Source organism: Camelus ferus, chromosome 13 (genome assembly GCF_009834535.1).
Source record: "Camelus ferus isolate YT-003-E chromosome 13, BCGSAC_Cfer_1.0, whole genome shotgun sequence".
NCBI lineage: Eukaryota > Metazoa > Chordata > Mammalia > Artiodactyla > Camelidae > Camelus > Camelus ferus.
Genome location: NC_045708.1, coordinates 43,596,376 through 43,615,934, shown reverse-complemented (window position 1 = coordinate 43,615,934; position 19,559 = coordinate 43,596,376). Strand labels below are relative to the sequence as shown.

The 19,559-nt window shown below is 41.5% G+C and overlaps 1 protein-coding gene across 1 annotated transcript in view; it reads right to left on the bottom strand.

The window, feature by feature from the left end:
• Nucleotides 1–7,989: 7,989 nt before the first annotated feature.
• The window catches only part of FGGY (FGGY carbohydrate kinase domain containing), a 300,360-nt gene continuing 288,790 nt past the window's right edge, over nt 7,990–19,559 (bottom strand). The window contains 2 exon segments of the mRNA XM_032494401.1: nt 7,990–8,266; nt 18,488–18,582. Of these exon segments, the coding sequence (XP_032350292.1) occupies nt 8,150–8,266; nt 18,488–18,582 (212 nt within the window). The 3' untranslated portion in view covers nt 7,990–8,149.

Sequence of the window (19,559 nt, the reverse complement as noted above, 5' to 3'; positions counted from 1 at the left end):
ACAATGTATGTTTATATATTAAAGTCTTATGAGAAGGCTTGCTATAAAGATACCTAGTTAACTTGAACGTAGCATTTCCCACACGAATTCTTTCCAGGAATATCCCAAAGAACACTCCTGGGGAAATCCTGGCCTGGAGAGAACTTGAGCTCTGAGTGAATTTTTCTTCTGGTTTCTATCAATTCTTTGTCCTGTGTGTCCTCCCCCCTGTTAAACTGCATAGCCAGAATCAGGAGAGACAGGCATCCTGGGCTGGACAAAAAGGCAACATAGACAATAGAATCTTTGAGAAAACTGGACATAAGAAAGAGCTGACCAGCCCATGAACTGACCAAAAATATTTTGACAATGAGTAGAACGCCCTCGTTTGTATCACACCTCAGAGCTTCTCCAGCTCTACACGTGTACATGGTTGCAATTCTCTTCTCCCTCCTCCCCTTCCCCTTCCTCTCCAGCATCAGCACCAGCATGGTTAAACGTCATGGCACACTGTCTGTGCCACACAGGGCTCTACAGGCACGTCCTGTAGTAACTGCTGAAATGACATGACTTATCATTTTGTAGATCTTGAAATTGAATCTCAGAAAGCTACCACTACTACTACTAATAATAATCATGACAAAATTAATCATAGCCACCTCCCACTATTGATGAGTTTATGGTTCAAGGCAAAAGAGCTCAGGAAGGGTAGATCTGGGGCTTGGATGTAAATCTCCTGATGCCAAGTCCAGAGTTTGATCCACCCATGCAAGACGGGTCTCACCAACAAGACCATAGCTTGCTTAGCCCAGCTGCGGCAGGGGAGAGGGGGGTTACAGCACTAGCTTGGCATTCAGCTGGTGTGGTTTTTAAAGTGACTCAACATCTGTTATTAATTAGAGTTCCTGTTCCCATGGTGATGGTTTATTATTGCTAGGCTGATAAGATGTCCAATTTGAAGAATACCATCTTTCTCCTTTTCCCTCTCACTCTCCAGTGAAGATTTTTCTTTTTTCTTTCTTCTCTCATCTAACAGAACTGATCTTTTGCAACAAGATTGGATGTAGTGTTTCTCAAACAGGGACCCCTGTTGGATCCCTGGCGATAACCTTTGGAATTTTTTTCCTTTTTGCTCAATGCAGAGGGTCTGTCAGACCAACTCGGATTCATCTCTGACATTTAGTAGCTCTCTAATCATAAACAAGTTAATAATCTTCCCCAGGCCTTACTTTTTCATCTGGAATAAGAGATAAGAAAGCCTAAATGGCAAAGATATTTTGAGAACTTGATGTACTAAATATGAAGATGGGGCACAGAGCTTGGAATGTGGTGGATACTCAGGAAATGACAGCAGTTGTGATCATGAAAATAAGAGCAATGATAATGACTTACAAAGAGATAAGACAGAGAAGTGGGGTTGGCAGTTGAGGCTATTTCACTTCCATTCATCCATCCATCATTCTAATTTGTCCTTACACTGAAATGGTTCTTTTTTTTTTTTTTTAACAGCCCTTAACCCATGATAGAGCATACATTTGTTTGTATTTATTTTTTAATTGCCTCTTACACTCAACTGTAAAATGTGATGAAGACTGATATGACGGTTATTTCACACATCACTGTACCGAGGGGGATATTTGTTGAGTGACGGACAAATGTGTACCAAGCAGCTACTCTGTGTCAGTGGTCAATCTCTGTGTTAGGCACTGGAGATATGGAAATAAGGAATATAAGGAAATCTTGCTGAAACAAGATTCTTACCCTTGAGGCATTCACATAAGGGATCTGTGAAAACAGACAAAAAATAAAGGAAACAGGGCATTCATCCCTGACTCCAAAAGTTTAAAAATAAAAATAAATCCAATGACATAAATGGAATTAAATCTTCACTAATCTTCTAGCACAAAGCACCAATGTGGGGGGTGGTATGGATATCCAAAGCTCTAAATGCCAAGACGGATTCAAACTGGTGGTGTTAAGCCCCCAAAGTAATCAGAAATACCCTTTGAAATATACAGTCATAAAAGAAAGACAGAAAAAGGAAAAAAAAGAAAAGGGCTTTCAGAGGACTAGCTCGCTGACTCCTCCCAGAACAGTCTGATCTCCTCCTCTGCTGGTGAAGCAAGAGGTCAGATCCCCAGACGGAAAATCAATCTCCAAGAGTCGCTGGATAGAATTTCTAATTCACCAGTGCCACGGCACGCAGTCTGTTTCCAGTCCAGGAGGATGGGGCCCAGAGGCTTTACAGCTTCCCTGACCCACTGTACATGATCAAGCCAAGCTGACACCCTCCCCCGGGAGCACCCAGTATCCAACAGTCAAGCAGGCATGGGGTCCCGCCGGGAGTCCTCGAACTGATCTCTCTCAAGGGCTTGGATCTTCTATCTTGAAGTTATTTTGTCATTACATTATTAAGTATTTGTGTTAACTACTTTAATATATTTTGGGTTATTGCCTTTGAAACAATTGAGTCCAGTACTTCTCGTGTTCAGTTGAGACCCACCAAGGCTGCCACACTGGAGGGAGGGACGCAGTAAACAGGAGACACAGCACACCTTCTGTTTCAATCACCAGCCTCCCAAATGCTCCACTTCTTTAAATTTTTTGAAACCCAGAACTTGATTCTTTCAGTGTAAAGATGAGGAATCTGAAGCCCAAAGATGTTGACCTCTTCTCCCAGTTCATATATATTGAGTTGTTTAGTAACTGAACTGACACTGAGGATGGAGGAGCTTATCTTTGAAAACACGAGTAACTGAGAATCACAAGGAACAGTGTGGAGTGAGTATTAGTGGGAACAGGGAAAACTGTTTTCAGAGACAGAGCTAAGAACGAGGTGGTCTTGGGTCAGATTTTAACTGCTAAGGGCTTTCAACCCACATCCATCCACAATGGCCCCATTGTTTTCAGTGGCTGGCTCCCTGTGTAACCAACTATCTCAGGCAGCTGCAGGGAGACCACAAGTCTCTGTCAATTTCACCTCCACTTCAGTACAACACACGTGGATGCAGCACCTGCTACTGGGTAAGGTTGAGGAAGGCTTGGATCCTTCCCTGGAAGCTCACACCCAAGTTAAGTAAGTGGACACTGAAACATCTAAGGGCAGCCTTAGAGGAAACACAGGTGGGGAGGCAAGTGTAGAGGTGGACTTTACCCTGAGGAGTGCCCCCAAGCAACTTTATAGATGGGTTCCAGTATTATCCCAGTGAGCAGACGACATGGTCAGAGCATCCGACCTGAGCACATCTTACTAGCGATGTGACCTTAGGAAGGTATTTAACCTCTTTGTGATTTGGCCTCCTTATATGCAAAGGCTTCCTTATTTGCAAAGCACAACGAATATCAGGACCTTATGGAACTGTTGTGAGGATTAAGTGAGTTAATCCACAAAATCGTATACACAGTGACTGATGAAATAACATGAATACCCTCTGTTATCCTTTTCAGGAGCCCTTCGAAGAGAGGGATCCCAGCACCCCAAAGCCTGCTACTTCCTAGGAGTCTAAGCACTAGCTCAAATCTCTACTTTAGGACTGTCTGTAAATTTCTCTCTGCAGTGGTTAGTCGGCTTGCTCAGATGAAGAAAACTGCTGTAATCCAATTATCTAAACCAGTCTGGTCTGTCAGGATCCCTCCTCATCAGAGATGCTGACAGGTGAAACTGACACTGCCAACTTGGTAGGAATTTCAGTCTGATCGACTCCATCCAACATACAGGTTCCTCCAGGCTAATGTGTCAGCTGAGAGGCAGGGAGGTGGGGAGGGAGAAGGGGTAGATTTTGAGAGGGTGTGAGTGGGTTGCTTGCTTCCTGTATCTCAGTGGCATTGTCTCAGAAAGTGCCTTCTCCATCCTAAAATTCCCAAACATGATCTAACACTCTATACACAAATGTATTCTTGTGAAACAAGATAACTTTCTAGGGGCATTTAAAGAGCATTCCCCTTCTAGTTCAGGGAGTCCTCAAAACTGTTGGAGATAACTAACAAACCTTTGTTGTTACTCCCAGACTGAACTAACTTACGGGCTTTTTTCTCAAGCAGAAAGCAGTAATATTATCTAAGAAGCACTTAATGTTGCTGATTTCTAAAAAGTGAGAATATTAGCCTACAACTTTTTTTTTTTAATGATAGAATGAGGGAATATTGGGCAAATGATGCTCCCAAGACTCCTAATCAAACTCCTAAAGATCTGTTTATAGCTGACAACCCCCACTCCCAGTCACCTGTGGTCCTTACATATTGAGCTTTCTCGTTTGCTCCTCCCGAACTGGGATCCTTCCTAGGCGCTGAGTTGATGTCTTTTCTGTATTATTCTTTTGCTTTCACTAGCACCTCTGCCAGAAAAGCCCACTTCCCACTGCTTCTCTGCTCATCTAAGGTAACATTTCCACTTCAAGCCCTACTTCGTATACAAAACTACTCTTCTCTTTCCTGTTTGTAGCTGTTACCAGGGAGTAGATATATAATCTACAGAAATCAGAGAATGACATTCTCTGGTTTCGGGTTGCTTCACTTTTATTTTTCTAGCCTGACTGTCAGCTCCTTGGAGGTGGGGAACTCAGCCTTGCCTTTCTTCTTTTTCTGTTTAAAAATTGTAAACATTTGGCCTTCTATCACACAATCCAATACTGTGATGCCACCAGTAGAAATAGTGCAGGCTTGGGGATAGAAAAAAACCTGTATTCAAATTCCAGCTTAAATACTAACACCCGGTGTGACCTTGGGTAAGTGCTTTTAATTTTCTGAGTCTGTGTCCTCATTTGTAAAAATGAAAAAAATCAACTTTGCATGTAAACCTACTGTGAGAATTAGGTGAGAAAGGTTAAATATTGTTTCTGCAAGGAAATTTCTACCAGAAGACCAGAGTAATATGAGTTATGCATGTAGCTTTCTTATAATTTGCTTTGAAACAGGAAGAAAGCTTAGAAAACCTTGAGGGAAAGATATGTCTTAATAAACATAAGCTCTGAGACATAAAGACTTAAACTCCTAAAGCCATTACTTTATAGCTGTGTGAATTTGGGCAAATCACTTGCCCTCTCTGAGCCTCTATTTCCTCATTTGAGTGATGAAGATAATCACATACATAATACAGTGACTCACTTAAAATGGTTCAGAGCTCTGGTTCAAGAAAGAGGAGCTTCTATTCCCTTTGACTAGACACTACCTTGAACTGTGCCTGGCTCTGACTTGTAATACATCATGTCTCCTCAGAGAGGTGGTAAGCATGTGGCCACTGGCCTCAATGCCCAATTCAGAGTTAGGTTATTCACAGTCGGGTATTCATTAAAGGCACTTAGGTCAATTTTTTTTTGTCTTTTTGGTGTCCCTTAGTCAAAGTGAACTGCTCTTGGTGATAATAATCAATCCTTTCTCCAGGTGGCCTGGCTCATTCCAGCAGGGAGAGAGAAGGGGAAGTGGATTCACCATAAGGACTGACTTCATTTTTAATATCTAAACGCAGCTATAACAGTCAGAGTCCAGTCAGGAGGAACGAAACCAGTCTAGGTCGTTCAACCAAAAGAATTTAGTACAAGAAATTGGCTTCATAGATGACAGAATAAATTAAGAAGCCAAACAGGTGATGTTGAAGGAACTCAGAGATCAGTGACAGCAAAAAGCGGCTACTCCTCTTAGGGATCAAGAGACGACAGGCAGTGGAGTGACCAGAGCCAGGGGCTGGTGATACCAGGCTGGAACTGAAACCGAAGAAGGGCTGAGTGGTCAGAACTGGGACCTGAAGGGAAAGGCTGGGAGCTAGAATCACACAGGAGATGCAGCTGCTGCTCTAGTGAAAGAGAGGAATGGCCTGACTTCTCCCCACCGCCTGCATGTCAATCTTCCACCAGTATCTCCCATTGGCCAAACCTACCCAAAGGCCAGTTGTAAGGGATCCTGGAATATGTAATACACAGCAGAGCAGGGGTGAATACATTATCTGAGAGCAAACAGGCAAATAAGGGGCCCAGTCACCTTTCAATAATATACACAAAACCAGTATAACATGTGAGTTATGGTCAGGTAATAATGGTAGGAATCTTCATAAATATTACTCTTATTTTGTATAATCCTCACTGAAAGTTTACTCATACCAGTAACTGCTAAATAAATACCTCATACATATTATCTCATTTAACCCCCCACAACAATCTTATGAGGTATGCATTCTTAATAGTCTTATTTTTACAGAGAGAAAACCAGCTTAGAATGGTAAAGGGATTGACCTAATGGACAGCTATAGCATTTGAACTCAGGACTGGAACCCAGATTTATGTGACAGATATCTGAGTCCACGCTCTTAACCATGGTCCTATTTATTACTTACAATATGAATCATACTGCTAACAGCAAAAGGGAGAGTCCTAGATAAGCTGAACATGAAACTTCTCATAATTACCGGGAGGATATTTTGAAGACCTACATTTCTAGGGCTGAAAGCCTAGAACACTCTGTGAACATTACATTTGCCCTTAAAAAAAAGTAGAGATTAAGAAAATAAATACATCACTTAATGCAGTTTATGAAGTCCATGGCGTTCCCTCTTGAAGGCAACAGTGTATTTTTGCCAAGAGGATGCCAAGTTCAGTGGCCTCTGTAGGCTTGCTGTTTACTGACATCTGATCTGCTTCAACATCTGTTGCCCTTCTCGACTGATGGGTGCTTCATTTTACCACTTCCCTGATGCCAGGCTGGTAAAAAAGCTTTAGTACTGAGGTCCTCTAAGACACTCCTAGGTCACTGACACAGTTTTGTTTGTGAAGCTGGCTGAGGGAAGGAACAGTCACGGAAGAGTGGTAAGGGGCATGCCATCCAGCTACCATGCTGGGTATCCTCAGTTCAACCCCTGGGGCAAGTGACAGCTCCAGAAAGTTATAAGCTGGGGCAATCCTTAACCCGGAGTCAAGTTTCAGTGCTCTGCTCTGGACCCTTAGTAAGGCAGTATATGATGAATCCTTCTGCTGCTTCTGTAAAGTTCCATGGAAGGATTTCTAGGTGTGTTTTTAATGGAACGGCAATTTTAGAAACCAGGGAATAGCTGGTCTCTTTTGGAGAACTGATATGCTTCCGTAACTCTGCAAACACTGTATGACTTGACATATTTCCCCGTTTTGTGTTGGCTGCCTGGAAGCTCAAAGTAATCCCCTTATCTATGGGTTAGAGACCCATAGGCCAAATCTGTCCCATAAATCTGCTGGGTCTGGCACTCACCAATGCAGGGTTAAAACAATTTAAATTTCAATGTCCTTAGGCAGAGTGAACATTCTCCAGCCCAGTACAGAATGAAATCATCTTGTCCTTTGCCGGTATTTTCCCATGTTTATATGGACTACCTGACACCTGAAGGCACATATATTTGAGGACCCCTAGTCTAAGTGGTTGGTATATTCTCCTCTTTCTACATAGTTTCTGACCTGTGAGTTTTATTTTGCTTAGTTTTATTGTGCTTAGTTGTTTATTATAAGCTTCCTCAAATCCTTTGTGGAAGGGGAGTGTAAATGATAAACAAATAAACTGTTTTCTTCCCAAAGCAGAAGTGCTAAGATCAGTGCAAGGAGATGCATTCTCACTGCATCCAAGGACGGATCATTCCTGGTGAGTTACTCTGGCCTGTCCCCACCTGCCCGGGCAGTTAAAGGGTTACCATGGCTGTAGGCTTAACCCTGTCATTCCCACAAGCAGTGGAATGGAGTGAGGGACCAGGACATAATTAAGTGACATCTGCTCTATTTCTAGCACATCATATGTAAATCTAGCTCTAGATGTCCTCTGAAGTACTGGGTTCAGGGGATGTACAGAGGGTGGGCCTAGAGTCAAGTTAGCTAAATTAAAACCCTCCTCCCCCTACTAGCCATCCACATGAACTTAGGCCCGCTTATCCGTATGTTGATGCCTCGACTTCAAAATGGGACAGTGACTCCACCTACTTCACTGGTTTTCTGGTAAGGATGAAATTAATACAGGAAATAGTAATGTGTGCAAAATGTGTTTTCCTTCATGGAATATCCGCAGTGACTCAGTGGGGTCCATGAATATGCCACTGAGGCTCTGAGAAATTAAATACCTCGCCTGGCCAGGTATGTTCACATAGCCAGCAAGCCAAGGAGATGCCATCACCTTGAATGAAGCAAGGTGATTTTGAGGGCCTATTTCTGCCCTGTTTGATCTCCTCTTATCCTGCCCACAATAGATTCAGCTCACTTACCCTCTTCCACCCCCAATACTCGGCAGGCAGTGGCCATAACATGATGGAGCTCCAGCAGTTATTACTAATATTCATTGAGCTGAGCTGAAATGGAGAGAGATTTGTTCAGGATTAAGGTACATGCTCCTCCTGCTTTCAGAGAAGGTACTCCCCTGTGAAGATTAAGTGCAGACCCGGGGTCCCAGCTCCCCCCACCCCTCGCCCCATCCAGAGTTCCAGCTCTATCACTAGCTAATCCTCTATGGCCCTGTTCAAATGTTGCTGTCTCAGAAGGACATTCTCAGCCCTCAAGACAATGTAAGACACTGCTTCCTTGGTGCTCCATTATCCCATCGTATAGCAATTGTATTGAAACAAATAGCCAGCATGAAATAAACACTGTTCTACTTTACCCATACTAACATGTCTACTCTTTACAATATGAGTTGGGAGAAAATACATCCATGATGCAGATAGTACTTTGATGTTTGGGGTTTTTTTGTTGTTTTTTTGGGGGGGTTATTAGGTTTATTTATTTGTTTGATTGTTTGCTTTTTAATGGAGATACTGGGAATTGAACATAGGACACTGTGCATGCTAAGCATGTGCTCTACCACTAAGCTATATACCCTTCCCACCTCTACTGTGGTCTTTTACAGATGAGGGCTCTGACACACAGAGAAATGAAGTAACTCACCCAAGGTAAGTGGCAGAGCCATGATATGAGTCCAAGCCAAGGTCCCTTGATCTTTGCCTTTACACTTAGTGTTGACTTTTTTATAACCATATCTGTCTATCCCTACTTCCTCCCCACTGGACCGGACCTCCATGGACCCCAAGATGTGTTTAATTCTTCTTTGTCCTGCTACTATCTAGGACTGTCCCTGTCCCATGGCAGCTTCCTGTTGATGACCCTTGGCTCAAAAAATTAAATAGGGAGCCTCATCACCTATTTGAGTTAGGGCCCAGACACATGCCTGTCCCAGATCTAGCCCACTGTCATCTGTTAGCCCAGCTATCCAGCCCACCCTATCTCCAGCAGCGGAGGAGAGCAGAAAATGCATCCTGACATCACAGGAAGGACCTGAGTAAAAGGTGCATTAATGGGGGCAAAAACAAGCCAGCAGAGTGATTAATTTGGCCTCCCCTTCAATATTACGTTTACACAAGTTGATTATATAGCACTTAATTACTAATTTGGCCTACTTAAACCAAGAGTGCTTTTAATTTTTAATGAGATAAGGGAAGAAGATGCCTTTACTTAGTAAGGAGCAGATATTTTATTTCCTTCTTTTGTTTTGTGCAGCCAATTAATAACATTTCTAAGGAAATGTGTCCCTCTCATGAAGTCTTTCTCCCCATCTTCTTCCAGACCTCCCAGATCTAAAATGAGATAGAAACAGACAAGAACCACTTAGAAACAAACTGACTTCACCTTCTGTTGGCTGGCTGGGCTGGGAAAGAAAGACCTTATAAAGTGGAGTAACATGGGTCCCATAAATGGTGCTGTCTGATTTTTGGGAGTTGGGGTGTGTCTATTCCCAGAAACCATGACTTGGTTGTTGTTACCAACACCAGAGAATACAGTGTGGATCTCCAAACAAGGCGATCCCCCTATAACCCTGCATTGTTTGCTGGATATGAATGTCAAGATAATTTTAAGCATGGCCCTGGGGAAGTCTGTAAGAAAAGCATAAACTTTGTTTTTAGTTTAGTTTTGTTTTTCAAAATTTAAAACTTCTTTAAAACTTTTATTTTGCGGGGGAGGTAATTAAGTTTATTTATTTATTTTAATTACTATTTTTTTTAAAGGCAGTACTGGGGATTGAACCCAGGACCTCATGCATGCTAAGCATGTGCTCTGCCACTAAGCTATACCCTCCCCCCTAAGAAGAGCATGGACTTTGGAGTCAGCTCTAGATTTGATCACCAGCTGTGCCACTTGTTAGCTATCAGACCACGGGTTTGTGACTTAAACTTTCTAAGCCTCAGTTTCCTATCTTGAAATAGTCCCTCTACTAAACTCTCTAATTTGAAGATGTCTTCTGTGGGAGCCTTGACTAACACAGTGACATTTCAATGTACATTCAAGTTCTAGTTGTCTATTACTGGTATTAGTTTTCTTAAATAATGTCAATCACACTTCTGGGGAACAGTCTATTTCCATGTGTGAACCAGCTGAACAATCCCCAGCTTTGAAATCCTAGGTTAGGCCTTGGATTTTGGTTCAGTTCCTTTCTAGCCATTGGTTTTGGTAAGTCACTTAAGCTCTCCTGCCCTGTTTCTTCATTTGTAAAATTATGATGTTATCAGAATAGGAGATTTCCTTATACATAACTTTTAACATGGTACTAAATTTTCAAATGTTCAAATTTCTTTGATATGCATATGGTTTTAGAAACGTGCCACCCAAGTTTCTAAACCCATGGTACTTTATGGTTCATGGCAGTCTCAAATACCTCCAATAAGCAACTGTAATCATTATATTTTTCTTCTGCATACTTCTTAATCATTTGCCTCAAGGCTGGAATTAAAAGTCTTTCAAAGACTTCAGTAAGACCCTCTATACATTCCATGACTTTGAATCAAATTTTGTCCAGTAGTATGTAGTATATATGTATATATGTGTATGTATGTATGTGTGTATGTGTGTATGTGTGGGGGGGGAGGAGGCCATTTTTCAGGACATTTTCCCTATTACAGAAAATTCCTGATTTAACTAAAGGTCTTGTCTTCCCTTGTCCTGTATTTGGATCTATAGCTTAATTTACTGTGTTGAATATAAATTTATACGGCATGGATTTTCTATTCATGAGTAATCTTAGAGTAAAGGGGAAAAAATACCCCAACCTATTCATTTCTAATTTTTTCCAACAAAGACATTTCATGATAAACGTCTTTGTTATTATAAAATGTCTCTGCTGGAAAAATAAAGGCATAAATGGTCACTAGAATGAGGAATTAATTACTTATAGGTATTCATTTCTATGAAATAATATTATGTACTTTTTCAGATATGCATCAGTATGAACTGTTGTCTTGAACAAAGTGAAGTCGAAGACTTAGATAAACTTTATTTTAGAAATATAGTTCTGTAACAATTCTGAAGTTTCTAAAGGACTCAATAGATGTTTGGCTATTGTTTGCTTTTATAAAAGCCCAATTCTTCAGTTCCTGAGTAAAAACTGCAGGGGGAAGGAGGTATTTGGGAAAAAAAATGTTTGTTAACTTGAATCTCTGTGTTAATAACAGTACTATAAAAAGTGTCTTTTTATTAAAGCTCTTAATTAAAGTGCTTTTTAACATCTATCTCTATAAAAAGTAAATGGGCAGATTATGATTAAATACAAATAAATAAAATACTACTGAGGTCATGGTATGGAATCTTCTCCAGGCAGAAGGATTAGAAAATTTCCAAACCAAAGAGGGTACATTTCTTCTTTTTATTTCTATATCCCATACTCAACCAAGCAGTGATGACAAATGTGTGGTGATGATGATATTTTCTATAAACCATACCACCTCGTAGAAGGGCAGCTGAGTTCGCCATATTGGAATCTATGCCTTTTCCAAGCAACAGATGTATGTTTACTGGAATATAAAGAGCATGGTTTGATGGAACAAAAAAAGCATGCACTTTGTATAAAGCAAGGTTATATGACCGCTCCATGATTCACTGTCCTCATCTGCACAGTGGGGACTGTTAACACCTGTAGGTTGCTACAAGGATTCCATGAATGATAAAGGATAGAAAGTAACAGGCCCTGTTCCCAGATCACCCTGTAAGGAACAGGAGAGCCAAATGTGTTATATCTTATGCATTGAAATAATTTCCTAAAAACAGAATTCTAATTTTGAGCTGATTTTTGACTTTTATATCCATGGTACCATTCTGCAAATTGGATTGGAACAAGGAGATTTATAATTAATCAGAACCTGAATTTGTTGTTGCCTTTGTGTGTGTGTGTGTGTGTGTGTGTGTGTGTGTGTGTGTGTGTATGGAGGGATAGCAATTCTGGAAAAGAAAAGAATGTACTGGTAACCAGGTATGGCAGTAAGTGTAATGAATTGTGAGGGCCAGCATCACATTCTTAATCTAATCCTTCTTTAAACTATTAATTACCATTCCAGGATTTTCTGTTGATTTTCTATGTGGCATTGACATATGGGACAGGACATTCAGAAAATCCAATCAGAAACCTAAATCTATTTAATTAGAAACCAGAATCTCCTATCTCCAGAAACACATGCTTAAGAAGCAAAGGGCAAAAGGCTACTAAAAAAAGTTGACAGTATCAGGACCATATGTGACATGAATAGGATTATAAGAGACCTGGGAATGAAAGCTAAATGAAACTCAAATTCACAGCAAAAGACTCCTTGTACACAAGAAATGTGAGCCCTAAATTTTCAAACACCTTTGATGGGAAAATAAAGTACTAATATGTATCAAACCCCTAAAAGTTGGGCAAACTTTTTGACCAAACAACTATACCTCCATAATTTATTTTGTGGAAATAATTTAGGTTATGGGCAAAAATTTAGCTACAGAGATGTTAGTTAGTTGCAGCATTCTTTAAAACAACAGAGATAACCTAAATATTCATAACTAGCGGACTGGGGAAATAAGTCATGGTATATTATCTATGGGGCAGAAAATTATACAGCCTACAAAAATGATAAAGATGTTTACTATGTATTTTTGGGTAGGGGAAAAAGGCTACGAAAAAGTATGCCCTGTATGAATACATTTTATACTTTAAAAAAGTATGAAATATTTTTAAAATATGCACAAAAAAACTAAAAGGATAGAAACCAGAAACTTACATAGTGGTTATTTTAGGGTAGTAGTAAGATCAGTGTTTTCATATTTTTCCTTCAACTTAACTGAATTTTCTTATTTTTTCCCAATGAACATGAATTATTAGCTGCATTCCAGAAAAAGGGAAAAAAAAAGTAAATTAGGTTGAACATGCCAAGAAATGGGATGGTTTCATATTTCTGAACATCCATTCTAGAGCAGTCTATCCAAACCTCCAGAAAGTAAAATCATGATAATCCACTTTACTATGCAAAATATAAAACTGGTATATATGGTGACAGAAAGCCAAACAGAACTGAAAAGGACAGAAAGTTGACTCTCACAAAATAAAACAGAGTGGAGATATATTTTATCACATACAAAATCACAGGCTTTGAAGCACATAATAGGTGATGAATATAAACTGACTCTAAATGAAGTAAACTTCGTGAAAAAGTCAAAGGAGAGGCTTCAGCCAAGCAATGAGGATGTTTGTAAGGACTGACCTTGAGGATAGACCACTGTGGTCAGCGTGGATAGTTTATCTTGCGGGCACAAGTTACAGAAAGGATGAGTAGTCACGGCTCTCAACTGGTCACTTACACGTGTTGGTATGCAAGACACAGGAGTCTATGAGAGCGTGGCAGAGAAAGTTGATGGCGGGAGTGTATGGAGTCAATGGTTGACTGAGACGGCGACCCTCACACCATGGGAGGAAAAAAGGTTTTGATTAATTGGTTGATTCGAGGGGCTTATTTTCTTTGCACTAGTACTCCCCTTAAAATGATGGCTGAATTCATTTTGGTCTCTTGTCACTATCTCCTTTTGCTGACTTTTGCTTTGGATGCTTCCACTACTGCTTCTTTTGGTGGGGAGGAGAAGGTGGGTGTCAAGATAAATAGCACTGCTAGAATTAAAGCTTGTTTTATATAAACAGTCGCAGGGAAGAAACACTGTCTTTTAAGATAAGAAATTACAGGAAGTTAATGACATTGGCAGAGGGGCTGAAGGAAGCAGAAAGTGGAAAGCCATTTTGTATTTCTGCCTCTTGGCTATTCGACTGAGTTTTCTCTTATGGATCTTGAAACCGGTTTCTTGTTTTATGTATCCTTTGCATTTATTAGAACCTCTCTATTGTCTGTGCTTAGAAAATGTAAGCATGATGATATCTCATAAAGTTCTTTTTTCCCATTTGTTAATTTTCCAGGGCCTGGGAGCCTACAGAATTGTTATGGGATACGTCCAACTTCTAACTATAATTCTTTACTTTCCAGGATATTCAGAATTAGAGGATCACTTTGGAGTGCACTGATGGCCAAGGGAGGGATGGGTGACTTTCTAAGGATGGGGGATTGGTCAGAGGAAAGGTCACAGATGCCAGAACTACATGGATTCCACATTTTTGTGAATATAAGGAGAGAGGATGACTCCCTTCCTTGCATACCCTCCCAGTTATTCAGTAGGTAATTTTTTTTTTACCATGAAAGTGGCATGTCTGTGATTTGATTCCATTTTATTAGGCTGCAGATATAAAGACAACTGTGACATGATACTTGCCACACTGTCTAGCAAAAGCACAGTCTGGAAAACTACTGAAAGGAGAACAGACAATTCTTTGAGATATTATTAGTCGTTCTATTCTTTAGTGCAGAGGGCTGGCTACATCAGTACCCTTTGTGAGGTCCTAATTTGAAAAGGGAATAGCAGGAAGACTTTAGGCACCTAAAGAAAGAGGGAGGCAGGAGACGGCAGGCGAAGACCAGCATAGAAAGACTGAGGATAAGAATATGAATGGATACAAGAGCAAGACGTGGAAGCCAGGAACTGTTGGCAGGCTTCAAAACTTGGAATAGCAATGGACCCTGAACTTGACCAATCTCTCCCATTAATACCCCATCAGAAAATTTCATCCACTCTCCTTTCCCCACAGCTGATTAAATTTCCATCCAATTGAAATATACAGAAGTTTACAGTAGCTATAAGGAAAGCCCACCACTCTAAGTCCTTCTGATCCATTTTTCCCACCAAAGGAAGGTACAGGGCTCTACCCCTGGCTGAAGTCATCCATTCATGGGCCTAGGACATTGGGAAACCCTGTCTCCTCAGGCACGCAGGCCTCTTCCCTAGGTCTGCAGCCTGGGTCTTGTGGAGTCTTCTTAACCTTTCCTCCATCTGAAGAGATGGCTCTGGCTGAGTCTACCAAATTCTACTCATCTCGATAAGAGGTGAAAACCTTTATCCAACTACCAGATGTGTGGCCTATGAGAAGACAATACACCTGGCCTGCTGGAATCACTGAGTTGCTGGTAAGCTTTGCTCAGCTTTCTTAAAGGAAGGAGTGGTAGGCATCCTAAAGATCAAGCTAGGATCTCTGAAATTCAAAGGAAAAACTATATTGAAGTCCAGGTTCTGTTTCACCTCAACTTGCCATCATCCTGAGCTGGTCCCCAGGCCTGGGGCACACAGGTTGGCACCTCTTCTTCAGAGAGGGATGAATGAAGCCAAGTCTACATGCATTTACATTTTCAAAGCAGTTTCAAACACAATCATTGTAACAATGTTGATCACTGTATCTGGGCTTCACAGAGGTCATTAAAGCTTTCAAATGCTCTTCATCTCAACAGTCCTAGATGAGTGGCAATTCTTATTTAAACATTTTTTAAAAGGACAATAAAACAAACAAATGAAATAAGCACCTGGAGAGGACAAGTGACCTCAAGAGGCCATTGTTTGAAGATATCCAACAACCAAGCACAGAGGTCAAGACCATGTGGATTCCCTCAGGAATGTGATGACAGGTTAAGACCTAGGTCCCTCTCACCTGGGGCTTTCTTTACTAGATTACAGCATCTCCCAAAGGAGAGGCGCATACTTTCTTGGGTTGAATAGGAGACACGAGCTTGTCTTTAAGATGTTGTGAGCCTCGCAGCTGCTACTCAAGTCACCAATTCCAATATGAGACCTACCAAATCTTAGATTCTGTTCCAGAAGATTGAGGGGAAAGATGAGATAGTGAAGATTTCAGTGTGAGATAAAGCTCAGTTTCCACTTTGGAGAGGGTGTGAGCAGAATCTTCTAGGAGCTAATACTTCAGTTCTGACTAAGATATCGTGGAGGTGCCGTAAGTCATGGTATGAAGTATTGGACAGAGCAGCCAGATCTTGTCACACTACTCGGCTGCAGACTATCTCCTGATTTTTGATCAATGACATTTCTTTTCAGAAAATTCACTTCTGAACATTTAAGAAGCCACAAAATATTTTTAAAGAAAAAGGAAAGAAAATAGAGTAAAGGAAAAAAAAAAAGAATGAAGATCAGCAGAGGATACAGATCCAGAGGCCTTGATTTGAATTCTGCTTCTGCCCCTTATTAACTATAGCCTTGGGCAAATTTCTTAAAACCTCTCTGAGCCTGGGTTTCCTCAAATACAACATAAGAATAAAAACCCCTATCCTGCAGGTGGGGAGATTGTCAAGATTAAATGAGGTGTCTTAATCTGCTCGGGCTGCTATAACAAAATATGATGGATTGGGTGTTTAGACAACAGAAATTTATTTTCTCATAGTTCTGGAGGCTAGAAGTCCCAGATCCTGTTTAGGGTCTGGTGAGAGCTTTCTTCCTGGTTTGCAGATGGCTACCTTCTTGCTGAGTCCTCCGAGAGAAAGCCAGTTCTGGTGTTTTTTTCTTGTAAGGGCACTAATCTCATCATAAAGGTCCCGCCCTCCAGATCTCATCTCATCCAAATCACCTCCCAAAGGTCACCTCTCCAAAAACCATCACACGGTGGGGTTGGGGGTTCAACATCTGAATTCTGAGGGGCCAAAAACATCCTGTCCTTCATATGAAGTAACCCATACAGGGCCTTAGTAAGCATCTCTACTGTTTTGCATTAGCAGTTATGATTTATTCCAGGAAGGGAAAGATACCTAGTTATGAGAGCATCTTCATAAATTGACACATTAAAATCATCATCGACAAGTTACTGGCACTTCAACAATAAATGCGTATCTCCATGAGATACCAGAGAGCATACCAGACAGCCCAGAAAAAGCTGAACACTCAACTCTACCATCTTTGTTTAAAAAACTCCAGTTAAAATCCACAAGCATTCATGAGTGGGCTCAATTCTTTGGAAGATACTTCATAAGCATCAATTTGAGAGAGGCTTGGACAGCGTGCAGTGTACCTCACTTCCCAAAATGTGACACACAGAACACAGACGTTGGAATCTGACTCTTACATGGGGCCATTTCTTATAGTGGATGCTTGAGTCCTATAATCTTTCTGATCTCTGTTGCCTGTGTAGGTTGTTAGAGGTACCAGGAAGATTGTATGGAAAGCCCCTACCATAGTTCTTGGTATATAAGAGGGTCACAATAAATAGAACTCTCATTACTGGGCTACTGGTGGAAAACTTGGCTTCTAGTTCTGACCTTGAGACCTTGGGCAAGTCACTTAAGCTCTTTGATGCTCAGCTGAACAAATGTTTCTTCAACTCTCGGTTATGACTTGGGTGCCAAACTTCTTGGTTCTGGCATTTACTAGCTGTTTCAACATAAGCCAAGTTATTTGACTTCTTTGTGCCTCAGATTCTTCAACTATAAAAATGGGAATAACAGAGCTGTTGTGGGACTAAATGTACATTCCTGATGCAGAGAAAGAACTCACAATGTGCTACTGATCGTCACTACAGATAAAGAAATAGAGTGGAGAGCAAGTCACAGTGCTAGTACGTAGTCAAGCTAGGGCTGACTCCAGAGTCTGTGCCCTTGGCCTCAATCTACACTGTTTCTCTACCTTTTTGCAAACCTGTTGTTAATACTATTATTTTGTCACTCAAAGTCTCTCCATAAAACCCACGTGTGAAGTATCTTTTGCAATTTAGTGGTAGGAAAAGCTCTGTCTCCCCAAGAAACTACTGTTTCCTCTTTTTGAAATAAGAATTATGCAACTTATCATGTGTTCTTTTTCGTCTTGGCTGCCAGGAAGCTCAGAGTCAAATTACGTGCTCAATCACGGCCACCAAGTTGTTTCCTTCTTCCTATATCTTTGTTCCTTATTTTTTCTTTTAATTCCCGTTTTACTAACATTTTTGTTTGTGTCCCTTGTTGAAAGAGGCCTCAAAGATATTTGGAAAGTGGTGGATGGAGATGAAAGCAGCAAATATAAACCTGACATTTACATGACAAATTTAAGTTTTTGAACCTTACCTGATTCACTTGCTAAAAGAAAAAGGGTCAAGGGGAAATTTAAATGAAATATTTAAGAGCTATTTTGAAGAAGAAAAAAAAAAAAAGAAAGAAAACCCACAGAAAAACAGAACGACCAACAGTAACAGAGGCCAAGTCAAATGAAAACTGCAATAAATATGTCTGAGGCTAGAAGTGTTTGTGCTTTCCCTGGCTGGAACCTATCATTTCTTAATTATATCCTGTGTGTGTTTTGCAAGACATGAGCTGCTGTCAAGAGGAAGGACGGCCCCAGACAGGGGAGGGGCCGCGGCCTACCCCTTGGTCCTCACCTACCTGTACAGAAGAGAAATCCCCCGAGGCACAGGCCCCCAGAATAGCAGCACCCACAAGAACAGACTCCACCTCTTGTGACAGGACCACAGGCATGCCTGCACAGGACAAGGCCACACCTTGGTTAGGGAGCAGGGCCAGCGGCAGTGTGGGGAGCCAGCCAGCAGCCCCAGCAGCACAAACACCTGATGTAAAGGCAGCAGCAGGGGGGCCCCTCCCCCTGCCATTCCCTGTTCTTTGGGATTACCTGGTTCTAAAGGATTTCACTGCTTCTGCTTGCCAAGGCAGTAGCCAAGGGCCCCCTGGGAGCCAACACCATATATATCAACTCAGGAGACCTTTCTGCCCAGGTTTTCCAGGCTTCGGCTAGCTGCCACCCGCCATTTGAAGTAGTTTAACAAACATTTACTAAGCACTTTGCTGTGCCCAGGGATACAGAGATGGATCAGACTGTCCTGCTATTCACGTCTCAAAGGGGAGACAGATGAGAAAGAGATAAAGGCCATGCAGGGGCTGGGTCTCTAACTGAGATGCACTAGGAAAAGGGAAGTAGTAAGAGAGGGTGTGATCAATCCCTCTGGTGGCTTCCTATTTCTCTGAGTACAAGCCAAAGCCCTCACCGAGGCTGACAAGCCCTCTAGAGCTGGTGCACTTCTCGTGTCCTGATTGGCTTCTCCTCTCTTCCAGGCCAATAACATTGCCTGGCCTCCTCGCTGTTTCCTGAATCTGCTTCAAGGCCCTGTCTGTGTCATTGCTTCTGTCTGGGTCATTTCCTCCTTCCAGATGTCCACATGGTGACACCCTCTCCCTCCTGCAAGTCTGTGCAAACATCCCCTTCCCACTGTGGCTTTCCTGAGCATCCGATGTAAAATGACAGCTTACCCACAACACGCCTCACCAGCCTCACTACTTCCTCATTGCCTGCTTACACTGTATTAGCACCTGTTTACCATCTGGCTCCCCTGCTGGAACATAAGCTCCATGAGGGCAGGGACTTGGTCCACTGCTGAGTGCCTGGAATTGAGGCTAGAATCTAGCACATGGAAAGTGCTTAAATGAGGGAAGAATGAATTCT